We start from the raw sequence: 24,276 nt of genomic DNA, 5'->3' as shown, positions 1-24,276 counted from the left end.
TAGACCACCATACATCTATTTAAATCCTCATATATAAATATAACTAGTTAAAACATTTTTTTAAAATAATGAGTTGATGGATTGAACAAGATTCAATAAATTAAGAAACAACGACAAGTGATAAATCTATGATGAATTGTTTTACCGTCATAATCTATTTTGAAATTCAAGCACAAATCAATACCATTAATAACAACTCGGTTAAGTCACCTGTGAAATTAAGTAAAGCCATTTTTTTCAACCGAATCATCCTTTTCATTATTTTTCACAAGTCAATTTTTCATTATTGTTTGTATTTGCATTTAATAAGTGATTACGAAATGCATATAATCGTCAGTCCACCACAACTTATCGAAACAAGCTGAAGTTGAAAAATAAAAATCCAATACAATTAACCCTTCTTTGAAAAATTACCCCGTCAACAAATTTTTATCAAATTGGATTGTAAAAAGGTTTTATTTAATTTAAATTTTTTTTTTCTTTTGGTGACATGGAGTGAGTGGGGTGGGTGGTTTAATTTTCTTGTCCATCTACTATGGAGGCTGAAATGGAATCTCAAATCTTGCATTGCTTCCTATAAATTACACAACTCAACGGGAACCCAATAACATGTGACAGCCATTCATCAGCCCCAGCATCCTTTGGCATACTCTTGATCCCTCTCTGCGAATTTCCTGGATTCCACTCCCCTCCTTTCTTGCTCTAACTTTATTAACTAGTTTTAATCACACAAACCCAGAAAACACAGATTATTTCATTTCCTTTGGACAACCTTTTTATTTTTCAATCCTCTCGTTTGTTTTTGTTCCTAGGAATCCCTTTTTGTTTTTGCTAAGGTTAATAAAGGAGAAATGGGTTCACCGCCAAAAAATGTTGGAATTCTTGCAATGGAAATTTATTTCCCTCCAACTTGCATCCAGCAGGTAAAATCTTGTTTTACACATTTAAGCACTGATATAATTGTTTGCATGCACAACCCAGATATAGTTTCTATTCTTGATTCATTTTTTCTGGGTCTTTTGTCAAATCTTGGATTTTATATTTCGATTGATGAAAAATCGATCATTCTGTGTACATAATTTTCAAGATCTTGTACATTTTTAATTTCAAGATTTCATTTTTTAGCTTCATTTAGCATAATTTTTTTCCTTCAATTTATTGATTTATATATTTTTTTTTTATGGGGGGAAAGATCTTGTTGCCCTTTAATGATTTATGGGTGATATGGTTTGCTGTTTTATATGAAAACATTTCTTTATATGGTTTTGATTAAGAATTTGTAATGCTTAAGATTCCTGTTAAGTACAACTATTACTATTGCATTTGTAATTTAAATAGGTATAATGATTTCATTTTTATACCCAAAAAATAAAAATAAAAAATAAAAAAATAAATAATAATAATAATATTTGCTACAGGAAGTGTTGGAGGCTCATGATGGAGTAAGCAAAGGGAAATACACAATTGGGCTTGGGCAAGACTGCATGGCATTTTGTGATGAAGTAGAAGATGTCATTTCAATGAGGTAATCAGTCTAAATGAGATTATTATAATCTTGCTCTCAATTTTGCATCTAGTTTTAATAGTAGAATAGTTTTTGCTTTCATTAATCTCATTTGACAATTATTACTCGTGCTCAATTGATACAACGTACCAACTATTAAACAACTTATTAGAAGTATGAGATATCAAATTTTAACTGTCACGAAATCTCCCGTAATTTGATGTTAAGTCTGTTATGTAACACTTCGCGCAGCATCTGAAGTGAATTTAGGAGTCTTTTTGGCTTTATCCCATAATTTGAATTTAACCATTTAAATCACATAATTGTTGGATTTTTAAGTTTTACTGCCTGAAATTTATCGTGGAAGTTGACTGTTAAATTCAATTTGAAATTTTCTTGTTCTAAAAAGAGCCAACTAAAAATGAATTGACACCTTTTTACAGTTCAGAAAAATGAGGATCAAAGAAGGTGATTTAATTTTTTCCTGGAATTTTGTACCAGTCTTATATCAGATTGATGATCTGTTGTACTTTATACATGATCTTCATTTTACATACCATTGCATGAATATGGACTCTTTTTGGTTTCTGCAAGTATTGCTATATTGAAATATCCTTTCAAAACAAGATTTTAAAACAGAGAGGCATAAAGAAATATTGAAGTGTTTCACATGATATGGAGTTCTGTTTTCAGAAACGGACTGGCAAGCTTCCTGATCTCCTTGAACGCAAAATTCGGCCTTTTCGATTTGTGTTGGTTGCTGTCCTAGACACCTCTTTAAAAGAAACTTCAAAGACAAGTTTTGATTCATATACTGTTTTTGATCCTTAGACCAGTAGTTTTTATTTTATTTTATTTTTTTAAATGTATCTTAGCATTGGTCAACACTTTGATCTTCAGTATGACAGCTGTCACTTCACTTCTTGAGAAGTACGGGGTAGACCCAAAACAAATTGGTCGTCTGGAAGTTGGAAGTGAGACTGTGCTAGACAAGAGCAAATCCATCAAGACATTCTTGATGCCAATCTTTGAGGTATTTAATCTAGCTTTTTCGAACTGGTACATAGTTTGTTCTGTTTTGTGGTCGACCATGAGTCATGGAAACATGTCCTTTGTAGCATGGATGATCGAATATGAGCAGTGTTTGCTTTTGGAAGTTTGTTTCACACAAATCAAGTTATAGCAAAGGCATAAGTTATGGGAAACAGCTAAAGCTAACTTAAGCAGAGCACTCTTACAACACTTTTCAAGTATAAAATCATGCATTGTGTGTTCTGTGTCAGTTAGAATGACAAAAGAGTTTCTTGATGAGTATGAGAACTTGTTTGACTAAGCTTAATGAAAGGTAAAACTTAAAAGGTTTCTTTTTACGGAAATCATTTGTCAATTATAGTATATTTTTTTTAAAGATTTTGTGCCTCAACAACAATATTGTTTCAAGGGAGGTAGAATGTAATGACTGGAATGATATTGAAATATATTGCGAAGAAATCAAGTTTTCGAAAGCTTTATCATATTTATTTTATTCAAATTAGCTATTATTAGGATAGTCAAATTAGGTCTATTATAGTTTCCAAACATGTTTGAACATGTTTAAAATTTAAGTAGGAAAAAGTTACTTATTTTAAATGTATTCTTAGCTTAACTTACTTATTTCTAAATTTGAGCAATAAAAATTATTTTTCCAAAACTAACTTATTTACTTTATATAAGTATAATATTTAAGCTTAGCCATGCATGTTCTTGGTGAGGCTTGTTATAGACCTCCATATGTGTGAGCACAGATGTCGACAGCATGTTTCTGATGTCACCATCTTTCCTTGCTGATTTTTTATATTTGATTTGTCCTAACATACATTTATCCTATTCTTTCTCAATGTTAAACAACCAGAAACATGGAAATACTGACATAGAAGGTGTTGACTCAACAAACGCATGCTATGGAGGAACTGCAGCATTATTCAACTGTGTCAACTGGGTAGAAAGTAATTCATGGGACAGACGCTATGGACTTGTAGTCTGCACAGATAGTGCGGTATGACCATCATAATTCTTATTATTCATTGATCAACCACGTGGCATACCAAAGTCAATCAGTCCTCTCTCTCTTTCGAAAAACTGGCATCCTGTATACTTCGTGTTGTTTCCGTTAAAACTTATTGTTTTAAACTCTTCTTCTCTGCTGGACAAAAGATGTTTCCTTGCCTATAGAATATACTAGTAAATTTAAATTGACTATTCCCATGTTTGCAATGGTTTGGACAATACTGGCTATATTAACGGAAAAAAGAAGCAAAAATATTTTCCATTATACTTCATAATCCTATCTAGTGTTGCATAGCAAACATGGCCTATGCGTCATTGTTTTTATATTTGATTCCCTTACCAGCAAGATTCTTTTAATAGGTATATGCAGAAGGACCTGCTAGGCCAACTGGAGGAGCTGCTGCTATTGCCATGTTAATAGGGCCTAATGCTCCTATTGTATTTGAAAGCAAGCTCAGAGCGAGTCATATGAGTCATGTCTATGATTTTTACAAGCCGAATCTTGCCAGTGAATATCCAGTAATCCTCCGTTTAACCCCTTTTGCTTTCATCTAATTTCAAGTTTCACACGTGAATAACTTGTGATTGGTCTTTCAGATTTTTTTTACTACTACTTCAAATTTTCTTCTTTGTATTCCAATTCTTTTTGGGTCTTGTATGATCTGAACTGTTTTTGTAGGTTGTTGATGGCAAGCTTTCCCAGACCTGTTATCTCATGGCTCTCGATTCTTGTTACAATAGCTTTTGTACCAAGTAAACTCCTGCTGAAACACTGATCTCTCTAAATTTAATCCTTCGGGTTGTTCCTGTTTCCAGGTTTCTAAACATGTTGTATGTAATAGGTATGAAAAATTGGAGGGCAAGCAGTTTTCAGTTGCTGATGCTGACTACTTTGTATTTCATTCTCCTTATAACAAGGTAATTAGTGGGAACAACGGCGCATTTTTTATGTGAGATGAAGTCATTTTTGTACTTGTTCGTGTTTAAAATAATTAATCTATTGAAATAAATTTATGCTAACATCTTACTTCAAATGCAGCTTGTACAAAAGAGCTTTGCTCGTCTATTGTTCAATGATTTTTCAAGAAACGCCAGGTAGATATTTTCTTTTTCTTAGAGAAGCTCTAGTACTTTCATTTTATGTTTGATATAAAGGTTTTGATAGAACTCAACAGTATTAAAGAAGTAAAACAAGTTAAAAATCTCATTCTTTATATTGTCGAATTGTGTCCTTGCATACCAAACATGCACTTATTAGGCTTCCATATAGTAATTGTTTCTTTTATATTTTTGTAGCTCCATCGATGAGGCTGCTAAAGAAAAGCTGGCCTCTTTCTCATCTTTAACTATCGATGAAAGCTACCAAAGTCGTGATCTTGAGAAGGTATTAATCCCTTATAGCGCATTTCTTTCATTATCATCCTATTTTAATATTCACGTGGTTAGTTAGTAACTCGAGTTAAATATTTATTTTTCAAAATTATCTAGCCACGGTAAAACATCTTTGGGCTGATTTTAATGGATCTACAGGCATCCCAGCAAGTCGCGAAGGTATTTTATGATACAAAGGTGCAGCCATCGACTCTAATACCAAAGCAAGTTGGGAACATGTACACTGCATCAATATATGCTGCATTTGCATCCCTCCTCCACAACAAAAGTAGCACACTGGTAAAGCTCAGAACTTTTACTTGTTTGAATATTCGGCTTAATCACTTTCTACAAATAGCAAATGTTGCTAGTTTTTAATATAATTTCTTTCTTCAGGCTGGACAGAGGGTGATATTGTTCTCCTATGGCAGTGGTTTGTCTGCAACAATGTTTTCACTCAGTCTTAACGAGGCTCAACATCCGTTTAGCCTGTCAAACATTAAAACTGTCATGAATGTTTCAGAGAAATTGAAATCAAGGGATGAGGTATGCCATTCTTTGTTCAATTAAGTTCACTTGATGGTTGGATTCTACCATCACAACTGTGAATTAAAGTACTTGTAACTGGATTCAAGGAGCATGTTTGGCTAAGCTTAAAAAGTTAATTTACTCGTAAGTTCTAAAACAAGTCATTTTTTATTGGTCAAAGTTGAAAATATGTAACTTAATTTGACAGTAGGTAAACTTTTTTACTTAAAAAGTAAAAGGAAAAAAAAAAGAGGTTATCTAAACATGCTTTCTATTTGTGGTAGACGAACTCGTGATAAACAATCTTCTCTGCAGTTCCCTCCAGAAAAATTCGTCAAAACAATGAAGTTGATGGAGCATAGGTACGGAGCAAAGGACTTCGTCACAAGCAAGGACTGTAGCCTTCTTGCTCCTGGCACGTACTATCTGACAGAAGTCGACTCCATGTATCGAAGATTCTATGCCAAGAAAGGTTACGAGAATGGCACAATTGCCAATGGTCACTAAAAATGTGCGAGTATAATGGGATGCCATGAAATCGGCTCGAGTTCAGCTGCTGTTAGCACATAAGAAGAATAACTGTGTTTCCATATTTGTTTGATATTTATATATAGTTTCTTTGGCAGATAATTTCTGTAATTTTAATAAGATTTATCCTTTTTAGCTCTCTTATAAATGAAAATTTGAGAGATCATTCTATTATCCTAATGAAATTGATTTGAGCAACCTTGGAACTTGTCATGCATATACTGTCATCACAGACCTATCTAAACTTCTTAGCAATTCAAATTTGATGATCTCATTTAGGTGAAGAGATGGATGAAGTGACCTCATTGGGAGACATCAGCAGTGACTGAGGGGTACAATTAGAATGCATGAACATTTCTTGATGTCCATGGCACTTCCTGATTAATAAGTTTTATATTACGTTGATTCGAGCTTGCTTGAACATTTCATTTTTAATCTGTGTAAAAATAGAAGCATGTTATAAAAGTGAAGAAAAGAGAAGAGAGCAGAGAGAAGTCAATAGACTTGTGTGTATTTTATTAAGAACCAAAGTCCTATATTTATAGGGCAGAATTAGGGATACAACAGTAGTTATTTCTAGGATTGTAGGGGTGTAATTGTCATTCACCTCTAAATCCTAATAAACTTTCATTTTACAACACTCTCATTTGAATGACATATTGCAAAATATCTATCTTGTTAAAAACCTTGTTTGATAAAAACCTAATGGGAAAAAAATCAACACGAAAGAAAAAGAGTACAGTTATTTTGGAATACTAAAAATAAATATTGTCTCATTAAAACTTTGATAGGAAATCCCATTGGGACAAAAACTAAGCGAAACAAAAAGAGTACGGCTACTCCCCTTAATGCTGATCACTGAAAATCTTTAAGTTGACGCATTCCAATCTCATGAACTAATTTTTTGAATGTAGATGTTGGCAGTGCTTTTATAAATAAATCGGTCACATTGTCACTTAAGCGAATTTGTTGAATATTGATGTAACCATTCTTTTAAAACTCATGTGTATGAAAGAATTTGAAGAAATATGCTTTGTCCTGTCACCTTTGATATAGGATCATCCGAGTTGTGCAATAAAAGCTGCATTGTTTTCATACAAAATTGTTGGATTATCCTTTGTTGAAGTTAATCCGTATGATGCTTGGATATGATGGGTTATGTTTCTCAACCACACATTCTTGGCCTGCTTCATGGATTGCAATAATTTCAGAATGATTTAAGGGAATGTAGCTGTCAATAATTGCTTCACAAATCTTCATAATATAGTTGTTCCTCCACGTATAAATACATAACATGTTTGTGATTTAGCTTTATGTAGGTCAGATAGATAACCTGCATCTATATATCCTACTAAAGCAGATCCCGATTTTTTAGAATAAGATAATCTAAAATCAATAGTACCCTTTAGGTAACGAAAAATATGTTTAACACCATTCCAATATTTTTGAGTTAGTGTTGAGCTATATCTTGCAAGGAGATTTACAGAAAAAGTTATGTGGGTCGAGTGCAATTTGCAAGATAAGTTAATGCTCTAATGGCACTAAGATATAGTACTTTAGGACCAAGAATCTTTTCTCTATATTCAAGTGGATGAAATGAATCTTTTTTCACATCAAGTGATCGAACCACCATAGGTGATGCCAATGGATGTGCATTATCTATGTAAAAACGTTTTAAGACTTTTTTTTTCACTCCCTATTTATAAACCTGATTAAATGACTTTATTCTATCTTTCAAAGCAAAAAGTTAGCCAAACAACTTATCAAGTGCATTGCAATATTGCACAAGGTTTTTAAATGGATATATGCTAATGGAGAAAAGTAAGAACAAATAATTATAATAATGAAATGACATTTTTAATATGAACCAAAGACTTGGATATTCATATACAAAGAACATCGGTCACAAAAGCAATATTATGAAGTTACGGTAATAAAATAAAAATAAAAATTACTTAATGGTAACTTTTAAGTTTAGACAAAACATATTGTAAGAATTATCTTTAAATTAAGTAGCATTTTTTCACTTCAAAGTATGAGTTTGAAAGCTTTGCCCTTGTTTGAGAGTGAGAATGAATTTTTGAATGGTGTATAGATGAGAAATGTATGGTTAAAAAATCAGAAAATTTTGAAATTTGTGTATATTATTATTTTATTAAAAAATATGTGATTGAAATAATGTTAAAATACTGTTGAAAAATGTATTTTTTCACGAAAAATGAAACTCAAACAAGGACAAAATTTACTTTAAAACAATTTGAAATTAATGCATTTTTATCTTTAATTATATTGGAATCCGTGCAATTTGATGATGTCCTTGACCTGACCCCTTATGCGGCAGCCTCAAGAAACGGACCATGTAAAAGGTCAAACTTGTCATTCTACAGTTGTAAGAAATTTACATTAAAAAAAAGTAAATAAATAAATAACACAAAAACGAAGATATCGCCGTTGCCGGGGATCGAACCCGGGTCACCCGCGTGACAGGCGGGGATACTCACCACTATACTACAACGACCTGTTGGATTTTTTATTGGAAAAAATATATAAATTCCTTGTAATCATGATTTTAATAAATAAAATAATAGGTCTTGTTGCTAAGTGAAGTATTTCCTTCTCGTTGGTTTATTTGAATAGAACAAGTTTGCTATTAGTCCAATCAAGTAAGTTTCCAACTACCATTGTGACATAATAGTGTGGGAACTACTCAATATGGATGTTCAGTTAGCATCTATGAACTTTTGTTTCTCTTTACGACACTTTTCTTACTAATAATTAAGTTTCATGTATGTCAATTCTAGCTTGCTCGATCAATTCAAGTGCATGGTAACGCTACTCTCAATGGCGAACTTTTAGATTTTTAAACAGTAAAGTTAATATCTATAATTACAAATTTTTTCAAAAAAATCGTATGGTAGATAAATCGGAAAGGAAAACTTTTCTTCACAATTATGCCCTTGTTTGAGTCATATTATTGGAATGAAAATGCATTTTTAAATAGTGTATTGATGGAACATGTGTGATTAAAAAATAAAGAAATTTTTGAATTTGTGTGATATTATTTTATTAAATAATACGTAACTGAAATAATGTCAAATCACTGTTCAAGAATATTTTTTTTTAAAGAATGTGGCTCAAACAGAGCCTATATGTATGCATGATTATAAATCCAAGCTTGGACTAGTCGTTTGAGCCCAAAAACTGTTGATTTGTGCTCTAAGAGCATGCTTGGTACAACTTAAAATTTGAATTAAAATTAATTTTTTGATCGTTATTTCATTATTTCAGTCGTCATTTTTGAATTTTTCTCTCACAGGTAGAGCCTACTTTATCTCTAACGGTCAAAAAATTAATTAACAAAATCTCTACCAAACAAGCTCTAAATCAGAAGAGAAAATTAGGTCGGGTACTCTAAAAGATAGACAAATTAAATTAATACACTTAAAATAAATTAAAACCTCTATCAACTGTAATTAATACGCCTTAATTCACCCGGCCGCCAAAATTGTCCCAAAACCTCAACACAAGGCCCAATAGCGTCATTCCAGAACTTTCCTCAAACATTTTCACGAGTTGGAGGTGGGTTACGGTCCCTTAATTCAGCTCCGCCTTGGTTCGATGCCGTGCGTTGTGGTTTCCACTGCTGAACCAGCCAAACAATTCCGTAAGACAAAAGAACTCACCTTCTCCTCCCGCAAGCATTCCACTGCCATTAAAATTCTCCCTTATAATTCTTCTTTTGCTTTCTCACCTTACGGTCGGTACTGGAAATTCATCAAGAAATTGTGTATTTACAAGCTGTTGGGAGCCAGAATCTCAACCATTTCCGGCCAGTTAGAACCACAGAGATAAGCAGTTTTGTTTAGCATCAAATGAACAAGGCTAAGTCCAGATATGGCTCGCAGCCCATTAATATCACTGAAGAGTCAATGTTATTCCCCAAATGATGTTGACATCAGGCATCTCCAATGCATGCCCTATTGCACCAAAATTTTGTGCAAACTTTCTCCAACCATTGTATCAAATTTTTGTGCAAAATGGTACAACATAAATAGTGCTGCATCATATTCATTGCACTATTTTTTGCCGCAAATGTATAATGTCTGTTTTGTCCTTTTTTTCATTTTTCAAAGATAATTATTAAGAATATTTGTGTCATTTTCGTTTTATAATAATAATAATGATAATTAATTAATTAAACTATTAATTATATTATTAAAGTTTATTATTTTTAATAATATAATCAATAATAATTAACGTAATTATTAATTTAACGTAAAGTTTAATTCGTAAAGTTTATGTTTAAAGTTTAATTTAACGCAAAGTTTATATTATTAAAGTTTATTATTTTTGTAAATTTAACATAATTGTTTATCTAGGGTTGGCAACGGTTCGGTTATGGGTCGGTTCGGTCAAAACCATAACCGCACCACCAAATTTTTGACCATACCATAATCGCACCATAACCACGTAAATCGGTTCGATTTTTATATCGGTTCAGCACGGTTCGGTTCGATTAATAACCACGAAAATAAATTATTTTTTATAGGTTCATCCGTCAAATTGATATAAAACAATTTATGAAAAAAGTCAATGAAAACAAAAACACAATATTCCAAACGAAAATACAAACATTATCAAACAATATTCCAAACGTAAATGCAAACATTATCCTAATTTTCAATTGTAAAATACAAATTTAACAAACAATATTATAAATATAATAATACTAAACTTTTCCTTCATTTTTAATTGTTGTGCATCGAAGTTACTTGATGCATTCTTCCCTACAAGTCTTACTAGCATAGATCAGTATTCAAAGTTGATTCCTATTCATCCTTGGCAATATTGGCACGTCTAGAAAAACATCGAACCCTGTTTTTATATGATTAGCAGTAATAGAATGACTAACAAATGTAACAAATTTTCAGAGGCGACGACGATTTGGACCGTAGAGGCAATGGAGCCGTGCGTGAGTTCGTGGTTGTAGAGAGTAGGGTTTGCATTTATATACTGTCATACTAATACTATTATGGGCTAATGGTAAGTAGACTGACCGAATGAGTCAGGTAGATGTAATGAGGAGGGGAGGGATTTTGTTTTGATTTGGATAGAAAAGTAGTGTAAAGCCTATTATCAATTTAATTTTTTTTTTTTAGCGGGTAATCGGTTCGACGACGTAAATACCATACCCGCACCATTACAAACCGGTTCATTAAAATCAAAACCATATCCGCCCCATTGCACCATCGGTTCGATTTTTTTCGCCCCATTCGGTTTGGTTAACCGCGGTTTTCGATTTTGACGGTTCAAATTGCCATCTCTTTATCATAAAATTAATAATATAATCAATTATTTTTGTCAATTTAACGTAATATATAAAACACGTGAATAATTTAATAATCAATATATTTGTTAATTTAACGAAGTTATGATTTAGTAATTTATATACTTATAAAATAAATAAATAAATAATTTTTTTAAATAAATACATTGTCAAAAATCGAAAGAATGACTAAAATAATAATGCACTGTTCATTTTGTGTAAGTTTTGGTGTAATAGTTGGAGAAGAATTTTTGTTTGGTGCAATATTTGATGCAAAATTTAGTACAATATGATGCAAATTTTGGTGCAGCGCTGGAGATGGCCTTAGGTATGAATACCATACTATTATGTTTTCATCTTAAAGTCAACGTTTTGAACTAGGCTAACAAGCTTTAGAGTTCCTCGCTTTAATTATAATTTTCCTATATAATTGATATGGAATTTTACTAAGTCCATAAGTGTTCGAAGAATGAGGGTGATTTGACGACGGCCCGGATAGTCATTTGGGAGGTTACACAAATTTCTTAGATTATTGCTTCAAGAAGGTTGTAAATTAGACTAGAAGAACAATTACAACTGAAATAAATTTTTTAAAATTTTTGAAGAATTATTGAGATTCGGTGGCTATTTGTAAAAAAATGTCAAATGCATAATGAGGAGGTTCATGGTTGATTATGTTAAGAATATGATTGCTGGTGCTGTACAAATGGATGATGCTATTTCGATGTTTTGTCACTTTTTTTGAATTTTGTCACTTTTTAAGTGTTTATCACTTTTTTAAATCTGTGTAAATTTTTTTAATTTGTGTTATTTTTTAAAAAAAATTTCACTTTTTTTTTAAATTTCTATCATTTTTATCACTTTTTTTAGTCAAATTTCTATCATTTTTTTTAGTGACGAACATCACTTTTTAATAACATTGAGATTGCATGGCACATTTTTAGTATAAAAGTGACACTGTGTCACTTATAATAATAAAAAAAAAAGGTAACATTGTGTCACTTTTTAATTTTACACATATTTTTTACTTCTAAAAAATTTTTTCTATGATTTTTCAAAAGACCCATAATTTTAAGGGTATTTTTGTAAGTTGCCCCAATTAGAAAGTCTATGGGTTTTATTTTATTATTAGCCAAACAGTATTATTTGTGCTTTTTCCCTTACAAATTATGCTAATTTATGGTTTTCATGAAATATTTCAATTAATGTCATTATAAATTATTTTTTACAATTTAGGAGTAAATATTTGCAACTAATTTTATAGCTCTTGTATTACTAATCTACATCAGCATAATAATAAGCCAAAGTAATTAATCGGAGAGTGAAGCGCTACACTCCACTCCACTTATTGGGTCTAGAGGGAAGAGCAAGTTTACTCCGCAAAGAGTGAAAAAATCGAACCTTTCGTCTCACATGACACTCATTATCATTTTCTTGAATCACAGTAAATTTTTCCACCCATGTCTGGAAATGTTTCACATCCCGGAAGAGCCTTCACCTATACCGTGTGATCGACTTCAACTGGATATTTGAGGAGGTGACCTTTCATTTCACTTATTTCATCAGCTGCAAATTGTTTCCAGTTCTGCTCTCCCATTGATATTATATGCTTCATGCATTTAAGACCCTATGGATGCTCAAAACACGGGTCAAGAGTTCCCGTGTGCTCCGCCAAGAGAGACACAAGAAACTCCATCACGACCAACATGTGTACAACTTTTCATAGTGGGTGGCCGTGATGATTGAAATCAAGGCTTGTTTCTGTTCTTATATGATGTTGAACCACCTCATCTAAAAGCTTAAATTGTTAAAGAAGAGGACAAACTTATTTACTAAAATAATGTGTTCAATAGCTAACATATCCTATCTTTAATTTAGCAACATTAACAAGGTACTTAAAAATAACACCATGACCCCTTCAAATTGGGAATTCCAATAACATTACCTTGAGAACATCAAAGTGGCCTTGCTTCTAATGAAGAAGCCATATCAGTATGAAAAAATGAAAGTTAATGTGGATAGATGTGGCCTTGAGTTCAGTCATGGGAGGACTTCGTTTTAAGTATGCTGCACGTTAATTGGATTAAGCTCGAAGATGACCATATCTACCTAGATATGCAGAAGAAAATCGAGGAATTCCTTAATTTGATCCAAGCCTAACACTCATTTGAAGACCAAGTTGCATTTAAAACAACGTCACTAAACTTGAGCTCTATAGCTAAAGGTTTTATATATAGATCATTTCATAAAAGGGAAACACCAACTTCTCTGTAACGTGTCATATATTCAACGATTTTTTAACAAAAAGAAGACCATCATAGTTGCTTCATACAGATTTATGCCCAAAAATGCTCCTAGATGTAGGATCATCCCATACAAGGAGCAGGACCCTCACACACCTTCTTGAGACTTGACTTTCAGCATCTCTCCCAAAGTGCTATGTGTTGCATTCTCATCATCCCTAACTAGTTGAACTAGGTGGTAAACAGACCAACCTGTAATGCAAACTAAACGATTAGCCTGACTAATTGAATCATAAATATAATGCCAGCAATGTCCATGCTGATACGATGTGTAATTTGCCAGCAATAACTTTGGAAGGCACGTGCATCTTGATAAAGTTTTAGTGTTCCTCCTCTCCTAAGAAGAAAATATGTACCAGGCACGCTCTGATACCCAAGATCTGATACTGCTCCACCATGATAGAGGGACACTTTCTCCATCGGAGTATACTTAATGTACAGGCTCAAAACAACCTCCTACTTTCATTGAGTACCAGAAAAGTACTCTCGACTCTATGCCCTGAGATTGTCTGCTCTACCGGGATTCCAACAGCCCCCATAATCTCTGAGCCCACGACATTACTGACTTTAACCACAAAGTGCACTTCTGCAGTGCAGCATAATGTGCAACCGGAACATGAAAATGCTGCATCCAAACAGGATTTTCAGTGTCAATAATCACAAAAGTTCTACCACTTACTGCACCAGCTACTGAAATTGTGACAACGATCACTGGTATTCTTCTTAGAAGCGTTTCCTTCTGTTTTACTACTGAAACTCACAGGAAATCCACAGAATTTATGACTTAGATTGTGGAAAAAATCCATATTTGGCAGGTTTTTGACTTCTATCATCCATGTATCCAAATTCCCAAGCAACACCACCACACCACCTTCAGTGGACCTGTAGAGGTTTTGAATGGCGCAAATTGTACACCTTAACCATGCTGTGAGCTTTTAGACACTGATTCAGAATAAGCCAAATGAGCCATTCCTTGCATATTTTCATTTCCATACACCTTTAACTGATTGCTCAGATTCACCTGTATAACAAATTGATATCCATACTACATCTATGGTGTCCATAACTGTAATTCAACATAAAAATTAATCAAATTTCAAATATCATACAGTACATAACGTGTGTGTGTGTGTGTGTGTGTGTGTGTGTGTATATATATATATGTATATATATATATATATATATATATATATATATATATTGTTATGGATTGTAGAAAACGATATGTAAGTTGTTTATACAAAAGAAAACCAAATGTATGTTTTATAGTAGAACAATGAAAAGAATAGCCAAACATGTTTTTATCAACTTATGTTTTACTTTAATTAATATAAATAACAGGTAATGAAAAAAATGTTGGGAAGTAACACATATCAAAGCTCTACTCCAATGATAGAGTGAATCCAAAATCATTGTTGACAAATGAATACCATAAACGCATACACAGCATTATGAAGAAATGATTCAAAAAAAGGAGAAAGAAAGTAATCCAAATATTAAAAATTTTACAATACCCTCTCTTTTTCTTGAAATGCCCAACAAGAATGTTGCAAAATTTTATTACTTACTTCAACCAAATGAATGTTCAAGGGAATGGAATGTAGATTTTATGGTATCATTAAGTAGAAAAGATGATTAGAAAAATGAAAAGGGGTTGCACACCTAGTAGAGCCGATTTTTGTATAAGAAACGAAGGGTAGAATTCAATTAGGGTTAAATGGAAATTGAAATGAGAATTTGGGCAATCATATCTTTTCGTATACAAGAACATTTTAGTTCTTTACAAATTGCATTTTTTATTTTTTATATCCTTAGGTCTTCTAATTATACATAGTTGTTAAGACTTTGTAAACTAATATTTGATTTGGCTAGACTTTTAAATAAAACCCCCATTCCAAAACGAGATCAATTTGATTTGTTTTTCTTCTTTCTGCAAATTAATCATTTTCAATATTACACATTGCCCATGCTTATCCGTTATTTAAGATCTTTACCATTTCGATTTTCAACTTCAATTTTGGATAAAATTTACTAATACTGAGTCTTAGACAATTGAGAAGCAATATAGTTCAATAAACATTAATTTATTTTATGGTTTGCTGTAAAATCATTTTCAACTAGACATTTACACTACAAAATATTCTACATGTATACCAAAAACTTTTCTTACTTTTTAACCATATATTATCCTAAAAATCACCATTCAAAACTATTTTTTTCCTACAATAATGATTGTCAAACAGGCTCATAATTTTGTGTCTTGTTTTTATTGTTAATTCCTTTTTGCTTTGTTTTGTTTGTAGATTAGTAATTACGCGGTTTGGTTTTCACAGTAGGATTTAGGAATTTAGGGTCTATTTGATTGTAAGAATGAAATTTGGGTAAAAAGAAAACTAATTTTAGGGAATTGAATTGTCTAGAACTTGTTTTTCTGGGAATTGTCAATTAATGTGTTTGATTAGTATAATTTTCCACCCGAAAAATGTTGAAATTTTTTATTTTTTGATGTTTGTATAGCTTTGTTTTTTATGAAAATTGTCGATTATAAATGGACAAAATTTGTTACTATTGGGCATAGAATTTGTTCCAATTGCCAAAAAATAAAATTTAGAAAAAAACCTGCCCACGAAACTAAGGAAATTGCACATGTGTGGGGGGAGGAAGGAAAATGAATTCTCTAGAAAATTATTGTAATCAAACAGGCCAAAAGGTGGAAAATATGCCCTATCAAATAGGGCCTTAATTCTTTTAGCAATTAGCACGATCTATTGTTGCCTTTTACTATCAAATACACATTAATGAACCTCCTACTTAAAATAGGGTTAGATGCATCATTAAGAACAAAACGTGCTAACTAAAAGAAGATCGAAGATGAAAATATGATAAAATATATTGAGAACATAAGTGCAAATCAATTGCAAATGAAATATGATATATTTAACAAAACTGTACAATTATTATTAGTTTATTAGCATCACCATACAGGATTATATAATTAATTTTCTAAAACTTCCAAAGTTAATATAGATTTGCCTTGTGTTGGGTAGATCTGTATGACAATATATACGTGGAAAATGCCTTCGATTGGCACTGTTATTGAATAACATTACTCGTCTACATGAAACCTTCGATGCTTGCTTATAGATCGTGACAATTGATCATTAATCCTTGTATACGTGCTAATGCCTAATGTTCTCATATAGTTATATTATTTTATTTTGTCGAACTAACAGATTTTTAGACGGTTGCAATTCCTAGGTCCTTGTGCTCCATATTTTAACAATTATTTAAGAGACAATGCAAAAAATAAAATATTTATATAGAATGAGTTAAAGATAAGAAGATATTATGTGAATAAAAAGTTATTTAATCGATTATAAATAATTTATAAATATTATCCAAACATTACGTCATTTGTAAACCCTATTCTTTTTTTTTTTCCCTTGAAAAAAAAAACTCTTTTCATAAATGTACTTATTAAAAAATCGACTACAGACTATGACCAGCCGGGTCTTAATTCTTTTAGTAGCTATTATGCAGAGGGGTCTTAGCCCTTGTTTGCCCCTATTTTTTGAAATGAAAATAAGTGGAATATTTCTTTTTTTTTAAAATAAAATTAAATAATAAATGATTGAAAAAAGAAGGAAAATTTTTCAATTTACGTGCAATATTATTTTATGGAAGATTGTGTGATTGAAAATAGGAGAGAGAAAAATGAAATATAATTTAATGGAGGCCAAGCGGGGGCTTAATTCTTATCCTAGAATACTGTTTGGTATTTGCTGTATTATGCGCAATACCTTTGACTTCTATGGCCAAAGAGTCAAAGACCACCAACAAAACGAGAAGAATAATATTTTGAAAATCGATTTGAGATACATTTTAGTACATATTTCTTAAAATTCATTTTTTACAAGTTTATTCACACAAAAATTTACAAATTAATTCATAATTTTTCATACTTATTTAACCACACATTCTTTAAAAATGTCATTTTTCATCACATCTCTTCTAAAGAATCTAAATCAAACAATTCCAAAAGTAAAAAGTAAAGGGTCAAATGTACAATTCAAGTCGAACTAATGGTAAAATAATTAAAAAGTACAAAGAAATATATTTGAGATAAATCATGTATTTATTGACTTGCTTTAGGGAGGTGTATTCAACTGGAATTTTTAAAGATTTTTGGAGACTTTTTTAAGTGGGTGACTTTTGTGGACTCTGTGAAATTTTAAGTAATTTCTATGGATTTGGTAGGAATTAGTAAAAGTTTTTCCTGGATTCGTGGAGACTTTTACTAAAGACTTTTGAGGAATTTTTTTTTAAATTAAGGAAATATGCTTCTCACAGTGTTAAATGTGAGATATCGAGAAATATTTATGAGAATTCACAACATTCACTTAAAAACGAATCTTTGAAATTAGAGGGAGAGATAGAGATCAACTAGTGAAAATTTACCATAACCTGATTTGAAGAAAACTCATAGCAAAGATTCAAAGAAATACCTAATTGGAAGAGATAGAGGAAAAACCTAGAGGGAAATAAGAATAGCATACTCTTTTTAGAAATCTCTCTATGGATGAGAGATTTTGGGAGAAAAATCCTATTTATATTTTCTATTAAAAAGTCTCAAAAAGTCCAAGAAATTTTAAATTCCCTGAAAGTCCCTCTAAATTGAATACCCCAAAACTTGTAGAGACTTCTAAAAAATTTCAATTGAATACCCCGTAACTTCTGGAGACTTTTTAAAAGTCTATAAAAGTCTCTATTGAATACACCCAAACTTTTAGAGAGTCTCTAAAAATTTCAATTAAATACACCCAAACTTTTTAAATTTCTAAAAGTCTTTAAAAGTCTCGATTAAATACACCCCCCTTAGTTATTTCTCATTTTATGACTTTTATATATAATTGGACTAGTTCTCGATTTTTCTATCAAACAGGCCGGTCCGATCAAATCTTGGTTAGTAGAAATTACGTTAACTATGAAATTGTGGTGTCGAAAGTGCTTCACCTATGCTATTGTGACCAGAAAAGAACTCTCTCGATTTTCCATCCAGTATAAGAATCAATCTATTTTATAAAGAGAGAAATTTGTACCTATCGGAGTTGAGAATATAGAGAATGAAAGTGAGAGACAAGACCTTCGCCCTCAAGCCCTATTTATAGGGGTTTACCTTGAGAACCTCATGCAGGGCTTCATCTACGTTTTTTTCTTTGCGACCAGTGGGTTCGGGATGATATGAATCCTTATTCATTCTTAGAAACATGGAGCGAATCTAAGAAGAAAATGCCACACAAATAATTAGTAATAAATTAACCATATTCAACCTATTCTAACGGACGGAGGATTTGACTCAAAATTGACATGAGCAGGTTCAAATAACATGTACAGGTTTGGTTGACCATAAGAATGTTAACCCAACAGGGGTGGATCCAAGATTTTTGATAAGAGGGCCTGAAACTTAAGAAAGTCAATATATATATATATATATATATATATATTTGTTGAATTAATTTTATGTCTTCTTGATTAAAGAATTTTTGTCATGTAGGAGATATCTTTGCATATAAGGGGCCTGCTATTTTTCCCAAATCTTTTATAAATGGTCTAACATAATTTAGCTTTTCTTCGTATACTCATATGTCCTGAATTTGGGTCTGCTCCTGTTATTAATATTTGTATTTTATTAACAAAAGTTATAAGGATTGCTTCCCATATTAATTAATTGTTCAAATTCTTGTTTCTTTTCTAATTTAAATGCTTCCCAAAGATTTTGAATTTAAAAGTATAATATTCAACAGGTACTATGGAGCCCAAGAAGTTCATAGTTAGTCCAGCTCAAACGGTAACTGATAAAGACTTATCAAATCCGTTAAAGGTTATGGACTTACCAAAAGCCCAACAGACTCAGGGGACTGTTGATTCTTCTACTAAATCAGATAATCAGACTCAGCAGACTGATACCAAATGGGGGGGTATGCTGTTTTAATAGGCTGTTTTGTTTAAACTTTTAACTTTTAATAACTTTAATCCTACTCAGTACTCTCCTTAGTTTTCTATAAATCTTTCTTCAAAATCATATATAAATCCCTTTTTTTTATTTGAATTTTCACCACCTATGACATATAAACTTGAACCTGATTCATTTCTCTAAGATTACCCGTGGCACTCCCTTATAAAATTCTTAGATTAAATTTTCCCTTTCCCCAACATCTTTGGAAAACATCAAAAGGCTCACTCTGGCCAAAAGTTTTCACCTATCTGGGTCACTCAGGATTAACCTAAAAACAGTATGACTTCTAGAAATCAAGTTATACTTTTATTATATGCATAAGATGAAATGATATAACAAATATTTAACAAAAACATGAACATACAAAAACATAAGCATAAAAGAATAAAGCATAAATCAGGGATTTATAAATTCATCTTTGAAAAGATTAACAATTAAGGATTTCCCTTTCGGGAAGTCCCTAGAGTTCTTAAATAAACTTAGGAAAATAAGAGTACAAGAATACCTTAAAATCTTCACAACAGTGTTTCAGCTATACAATATTTTTTGGATTGAGAATTTTTCTGAAAGAAAGGTTTCAAAGTTTTTTGGATAGCAGAGAGTACACAGGTTGTAAACTTCTGCCTAAACCGAATGAAACTCATTCCTTAAATAGAAAAATTTTTGGGAGCAAAAAGTCTAAATTATCCTTGAGAAAGGCACACGTTTCACCGAAAAACTTCTGGTCATTCTAAAATCTAACAAGTGGCAAGGAAAATTTCAAAAGTTCCTACGTCTTTTGCTAAGAATTCAAAAGGTCTACAGTGGGAAATCTTTCTTTTACAAGATTTCTACCAACTTTACAAAAAAGTCTAAGAATTCTATCAATAAAAGAGAAAAAGTCTAAAGTTGAATAGTGAACTTTTATCGCCACTTTGAGAGAATCTTTCATCTTTTCTTCTTTTCTGCTGGCACATGTCTTGTTCTGCATTATTGGAAATCTTTATCATGTATCAAGATTATGGCGTGCCGCTGATGAAAATGACATTCCACTGTCTAAATTATTGTATCCTTTATTTTGTGGATCTTCGTCTTCATCTGAAAGTCTGGAATTACTGGCTTCATCTTTTTTTTTTTGATCTGGATATTCTACAATTTTTTCTCTTTTCCATGATTCTTTTTTAAAATTGTCTCAAATGCTTGATTCACCGCTTCTCTAATTTGTTCTTTTAATCTTTCATTATTTTTCTTCTTCTTAATCTTTTTCTTTTTTTGGAAGAAGTTCCTTCATCTTTTTTAGATTGCTTCTGAAATTTTTCAATTTTTTCAAAAATCTTTTCTAAAGAAACAGTGTCTGGATTGGGGTCTTGTGCTTCTTGAAGAAATAAGCAGTCTTGACTATGTTGGACCACCATTTTTTCTTTTCCTTTATTAGACTGAATTTCTTAGGCTTGTGAAAAGTCTGGGTTGTTTGAAAATATTCTGATGAAAAATATTCTGATGGACTATATTTAACTAAGTAATCAAATTTTCCACTGGGCTGTCCTAAAAGATCCCAAATCTCTTTACCTTTATCTGTAGCAGATTTATCAGTCTGCTGAGTCTGATTATCTGATTTAGTAGAAGAATCAACAGTCCCCTGAGTCTGTTGGGCTTTTGGTAAGTCCACAACTTTTAACGGATTTGATAAATCTTTACCAGCTACCGTTTGAGTTGGACTAGCTATGGACTTCTTGGGCTCCATAGTACCTGTTGAATATTGGATTTTTAAATCCAAAATCTCCTTTTTAAGTTGGGCCACTTTCTTTTGGAGTTGGGTTCTTTCTAGTGAAAGGTTCTGGTTGGCTTCATTAATAACTTTGTAATTTCTTTGCATACACTCATAGTATTGGCAAAAAATATTCTGATCTTTACTTGGAGAAAAGTTTAATGGAGGGTCAGAGTAATTTTTTAAAGAAGGAGATAAATAAAAATTTATTTCTATATGCTGTCTTGCTGCATCTAATGCTTCTTGAAAAATTGTAAAACCTTTATAAAGAGGATCTGGAAAGTTTTTAATACAATCTAAAACTTCTATCCAAAAATGGAAAATTCCTGAATTTTTACCTTTAATAACAACATAGAATTTAAATCTTTGCTTGTTCTGACAATACATTCATGCATGCAAGAAAATATTTTTGATCTTTTGGATTCTCATTATATGAAATTCATAAATTATCTAAAATACATTTTTCTTCTCTAGATAAAGAAATATGCGATAAAATTTTAAAAAAAATATTACTATTTGAAAAAACTATAAGTTCTTGGTTTCCAAACTTTAACATGTCTTGTATCATTGGTCTGTTCTGATTAAATGGAGTCTGTGGTAAAGAACTTGATGCAAATGCATTCCCAGGTGGAATTCCTGGTCTTAATGGCCTTGGTCTTATCCTCTGTATAACAAAATTATGTTAAACAAATTTAGTAATTTATATCTATTATTATTCTACTAAGTATATCTGCCGCTTTATTATCACTACCTTTAATATGCTCAAATTCTATATTAATTCCTGTATTTGTAATTCTATCTATAAAGTTTAACCACCTTCTTCTGCTACTTCTTTTTGTTTCTATTTTCATTCTATATTAATTCATGTATTTGTTATTTCTTTCTTAGATATAATAAATAGTTCAAAACTATCTAATGCATAGTTTATAGCTAATAATTCTGCATTTATGCTACTTAAATTTCCTTTCTCTTTATAATTTCCACTATTATACCTACAAATTCTATTAAAACAGCCTATTAAAATAGCATACCCCCCCTCCCCCGAATTTTTATTTCTGATATTTCAATTCTTTCTTTTAAAATTTCTGAGTTAACTTCTTCTTTTTCAATAAGGTTCTTTTCTTCTAAACATTTTATGCATGCTTCTTTATAACATTCTAAACATTTAGCTCTAAACTGTCTTACTGGGTACCAATTACATAAATAACAAGTTATATTATCTGCTCCTTTATATTTTTGCCAATTTCATATATATATATATATCATAATTTGTTCTGCTCAGAAAATTCAAATGAAAAGCGGGATATGATATATAAAAGAATACATAAGTCCAAATTTCTACTTTTCAGAATTCAAAACCATTAAAATGTGAAATCCAACAAAAAAAATAAAAATCATAACGGTATTAGATTAACAATGGATTTTCACGTCAAATGCACAATTATCAGAACCCAAATTGTACTAAACAAATCAAGCAGTGAAATGAAACTCTATTAAATGTGGAAGATTGAGGGCAAAATTTACCATTCTATAACATGGTTTGCACTGGATTTGTATGAAATACTCTTATCTCTGAAATGCTTGGTTTCAATTTATCAACCATATCAACACCCATTTCCTCAATAACGGCCAAAAAAATTCAGCCTACGAAAATTTCCACATTCCCAAGGAATGGCTCCGCCCGTGGGTATTTGAGTAAAAATTAGTAAGAACTGGGTAAAAATTTATAAATATGTAAACAGAAAGTCAATATCCAATTTGGCTAAATTTTACATGAAAAAAAAATCCAAATAACCAATCCCATATAAATCAAACTCAGAGATAAAGCTTATAGCCTACCTTGAAACAATGGAGAAGCAAATTTCTTGAAATTGAACCTATCTAAAAAAATTGAGAGCTAGTACGGTGCATCTGGTGTTCCGGCGACTGTAAAAGAAACAGGGAGTAGATATTGTGAGAGAGATTGAGAGAGACTTATTTAAGTTTGGGGTTTGAGCTGGGTTTTAACATTTTTTGTTTTTTGTTAATTTGAACACGGACTATTGCTGATATGGAGATGGGCTCAAGATAAATAAATAAGGGGGTATTATTATAAATGACCTGCTACTATTCATTTTTGATAAAATGTCTATTATACCCTTAATGAGATAATTTATCATATATTGCACAAGATATCCTTAATTTATTGGGATAGTTTTAAATTCCTCTATTTCTTTCATTTCGAGTTTTAATATATAATTTCATCCTTTGATCTAATAAATTAGCATAATCTGTAATATAATTATCATGTAATTTACTAAGATTATCAAATTCCTTCGATAATATATCCATAATCTCTAATTGAGAATAAATATTTTCTATTTTTCCCATTAATCTATCTAACAGATTATCTAATCCTTTAATTGTATAACCTGGCATTATTCAAATAATTCCTTGCAAACTTTATGAATAATAACATATTTAGACGAGTTTTTTGCAAACATGAACAATAATAATCCCTACAATTCTTTCAAGATATTAGAAGAATTCTTTCTAAATTTAACAAAGACAATAATTTTACCTTACTTTTGATCTTAAATCTGTATTCTTAGAACCGAGTGACCTTCAAGCTCTGAATCTGCAAACTGCTCCCTTAAACGGCCTCTTGCCTCAATGGGAATTCTGCTATTTCAGCTTCTTGCCCTCACTATATCTTTTCTTAGAATTAAGAATAGAGATCTTAAGTAAAGAAAATTCTCTCTTTGTTAAAGTAAGAAAGAGATTATCTTCTTCAATCTATCAAGAATCTATGGGATAGTAAGTTTAGAAACTCATATTTTTCTGATATCAAAAGATTAAGATTTTCTTTCTATAATGATTTATACAAGATTTATATTGTATACAAGGGGTTTTCAGAAAAACTGGTTT

At 31.4% G+C, this 24,276-nt stretch overlaps 1 protein-coding gene, 1 long non-coding RNA gene and 1 other non-coding gene across 3 annotated transcripts; 1 reads left to right on the top strand and 2 right to left on the bottom strand.

Moving 5' to 3' along the window:
• Window positions 1-581: 581 nt before the first annotated feature.
• On the top strand, window positions 582-6,175 carry LOC111407520 (hydroxymethylglutaryl-CoA synthase). Its single transcript, XM_023037056.1, has 12 exons — window positions 582-923; window positions 1,419-1,525; window positions 2,405-2,537; window positions 3,396-3,539; window positions 3,911-4,069; window positions 4,230-4,303; window positions 4,393-4,468; window positions 4,590-4,645; window positions 4,847-4,934; window positions 5,081-5,221; window positions 5,318-5,467; window positions 5,765-6,175. The coding sequence occupies exons 1-12, from the start codon at window positions 852-854 to the stop codon at window positions 5,954-5,956; spliced, it is 1,392 nt and encodes a 463-aa protein (XP_022892824.1). The 5' UTR covers window positions 582-851; the 3' UTR covers window positions 5,957-6,175.
• A 2,248-nt stretch (window positions 6,176-8,423) lies between these two features.
• On the bottom strand, window positions 8,424-8,495 carry TRNAD-GUC. The gene has a single exon. It is a non-coding gene; the product is annotated as a tRNA-Asp (tRNA).
• A 5,023-nt stretch (window positions 8,496-13,518) lies between these two features.
• Window positions 13,519-23,394, bottom strand: LOC111407519. The gene is made up of 3 exons (XR_002705124.1): window positions 23,209-23,394; window positions 22,894-23,081; window positions 13,519-14,672 (listed from the first exon to the last, which is right to left on the bottom strand). It is a non-coding gene; the product is annotated as an uncharacterized LOC111407519 (long non-coding RNA).
• Between the last annotated feature and the right edge of the window lie 882 nt (window positions 23,395-24,276).

Source organism: Olea europaea, chromosome 13, assembly GCF_002742605.1.
Source record: "Olea europaea var. sylvestris chromosome 13, O_europaea_v1, whole genome shotgun sequence".
Classification (NCBI taxonomy): domain Eukaryota; kingdom Viridiplantae; phylum Streptophyta; class Magnoliopsida; order Lamiales; family Oleaceae; genus Olea; species Olea europaea.
The sequence above is the reverse complement of the archived record's forward strand: the minus strand, read 5'-3'. Positions and strand labels throughout refer to the sequence as shown.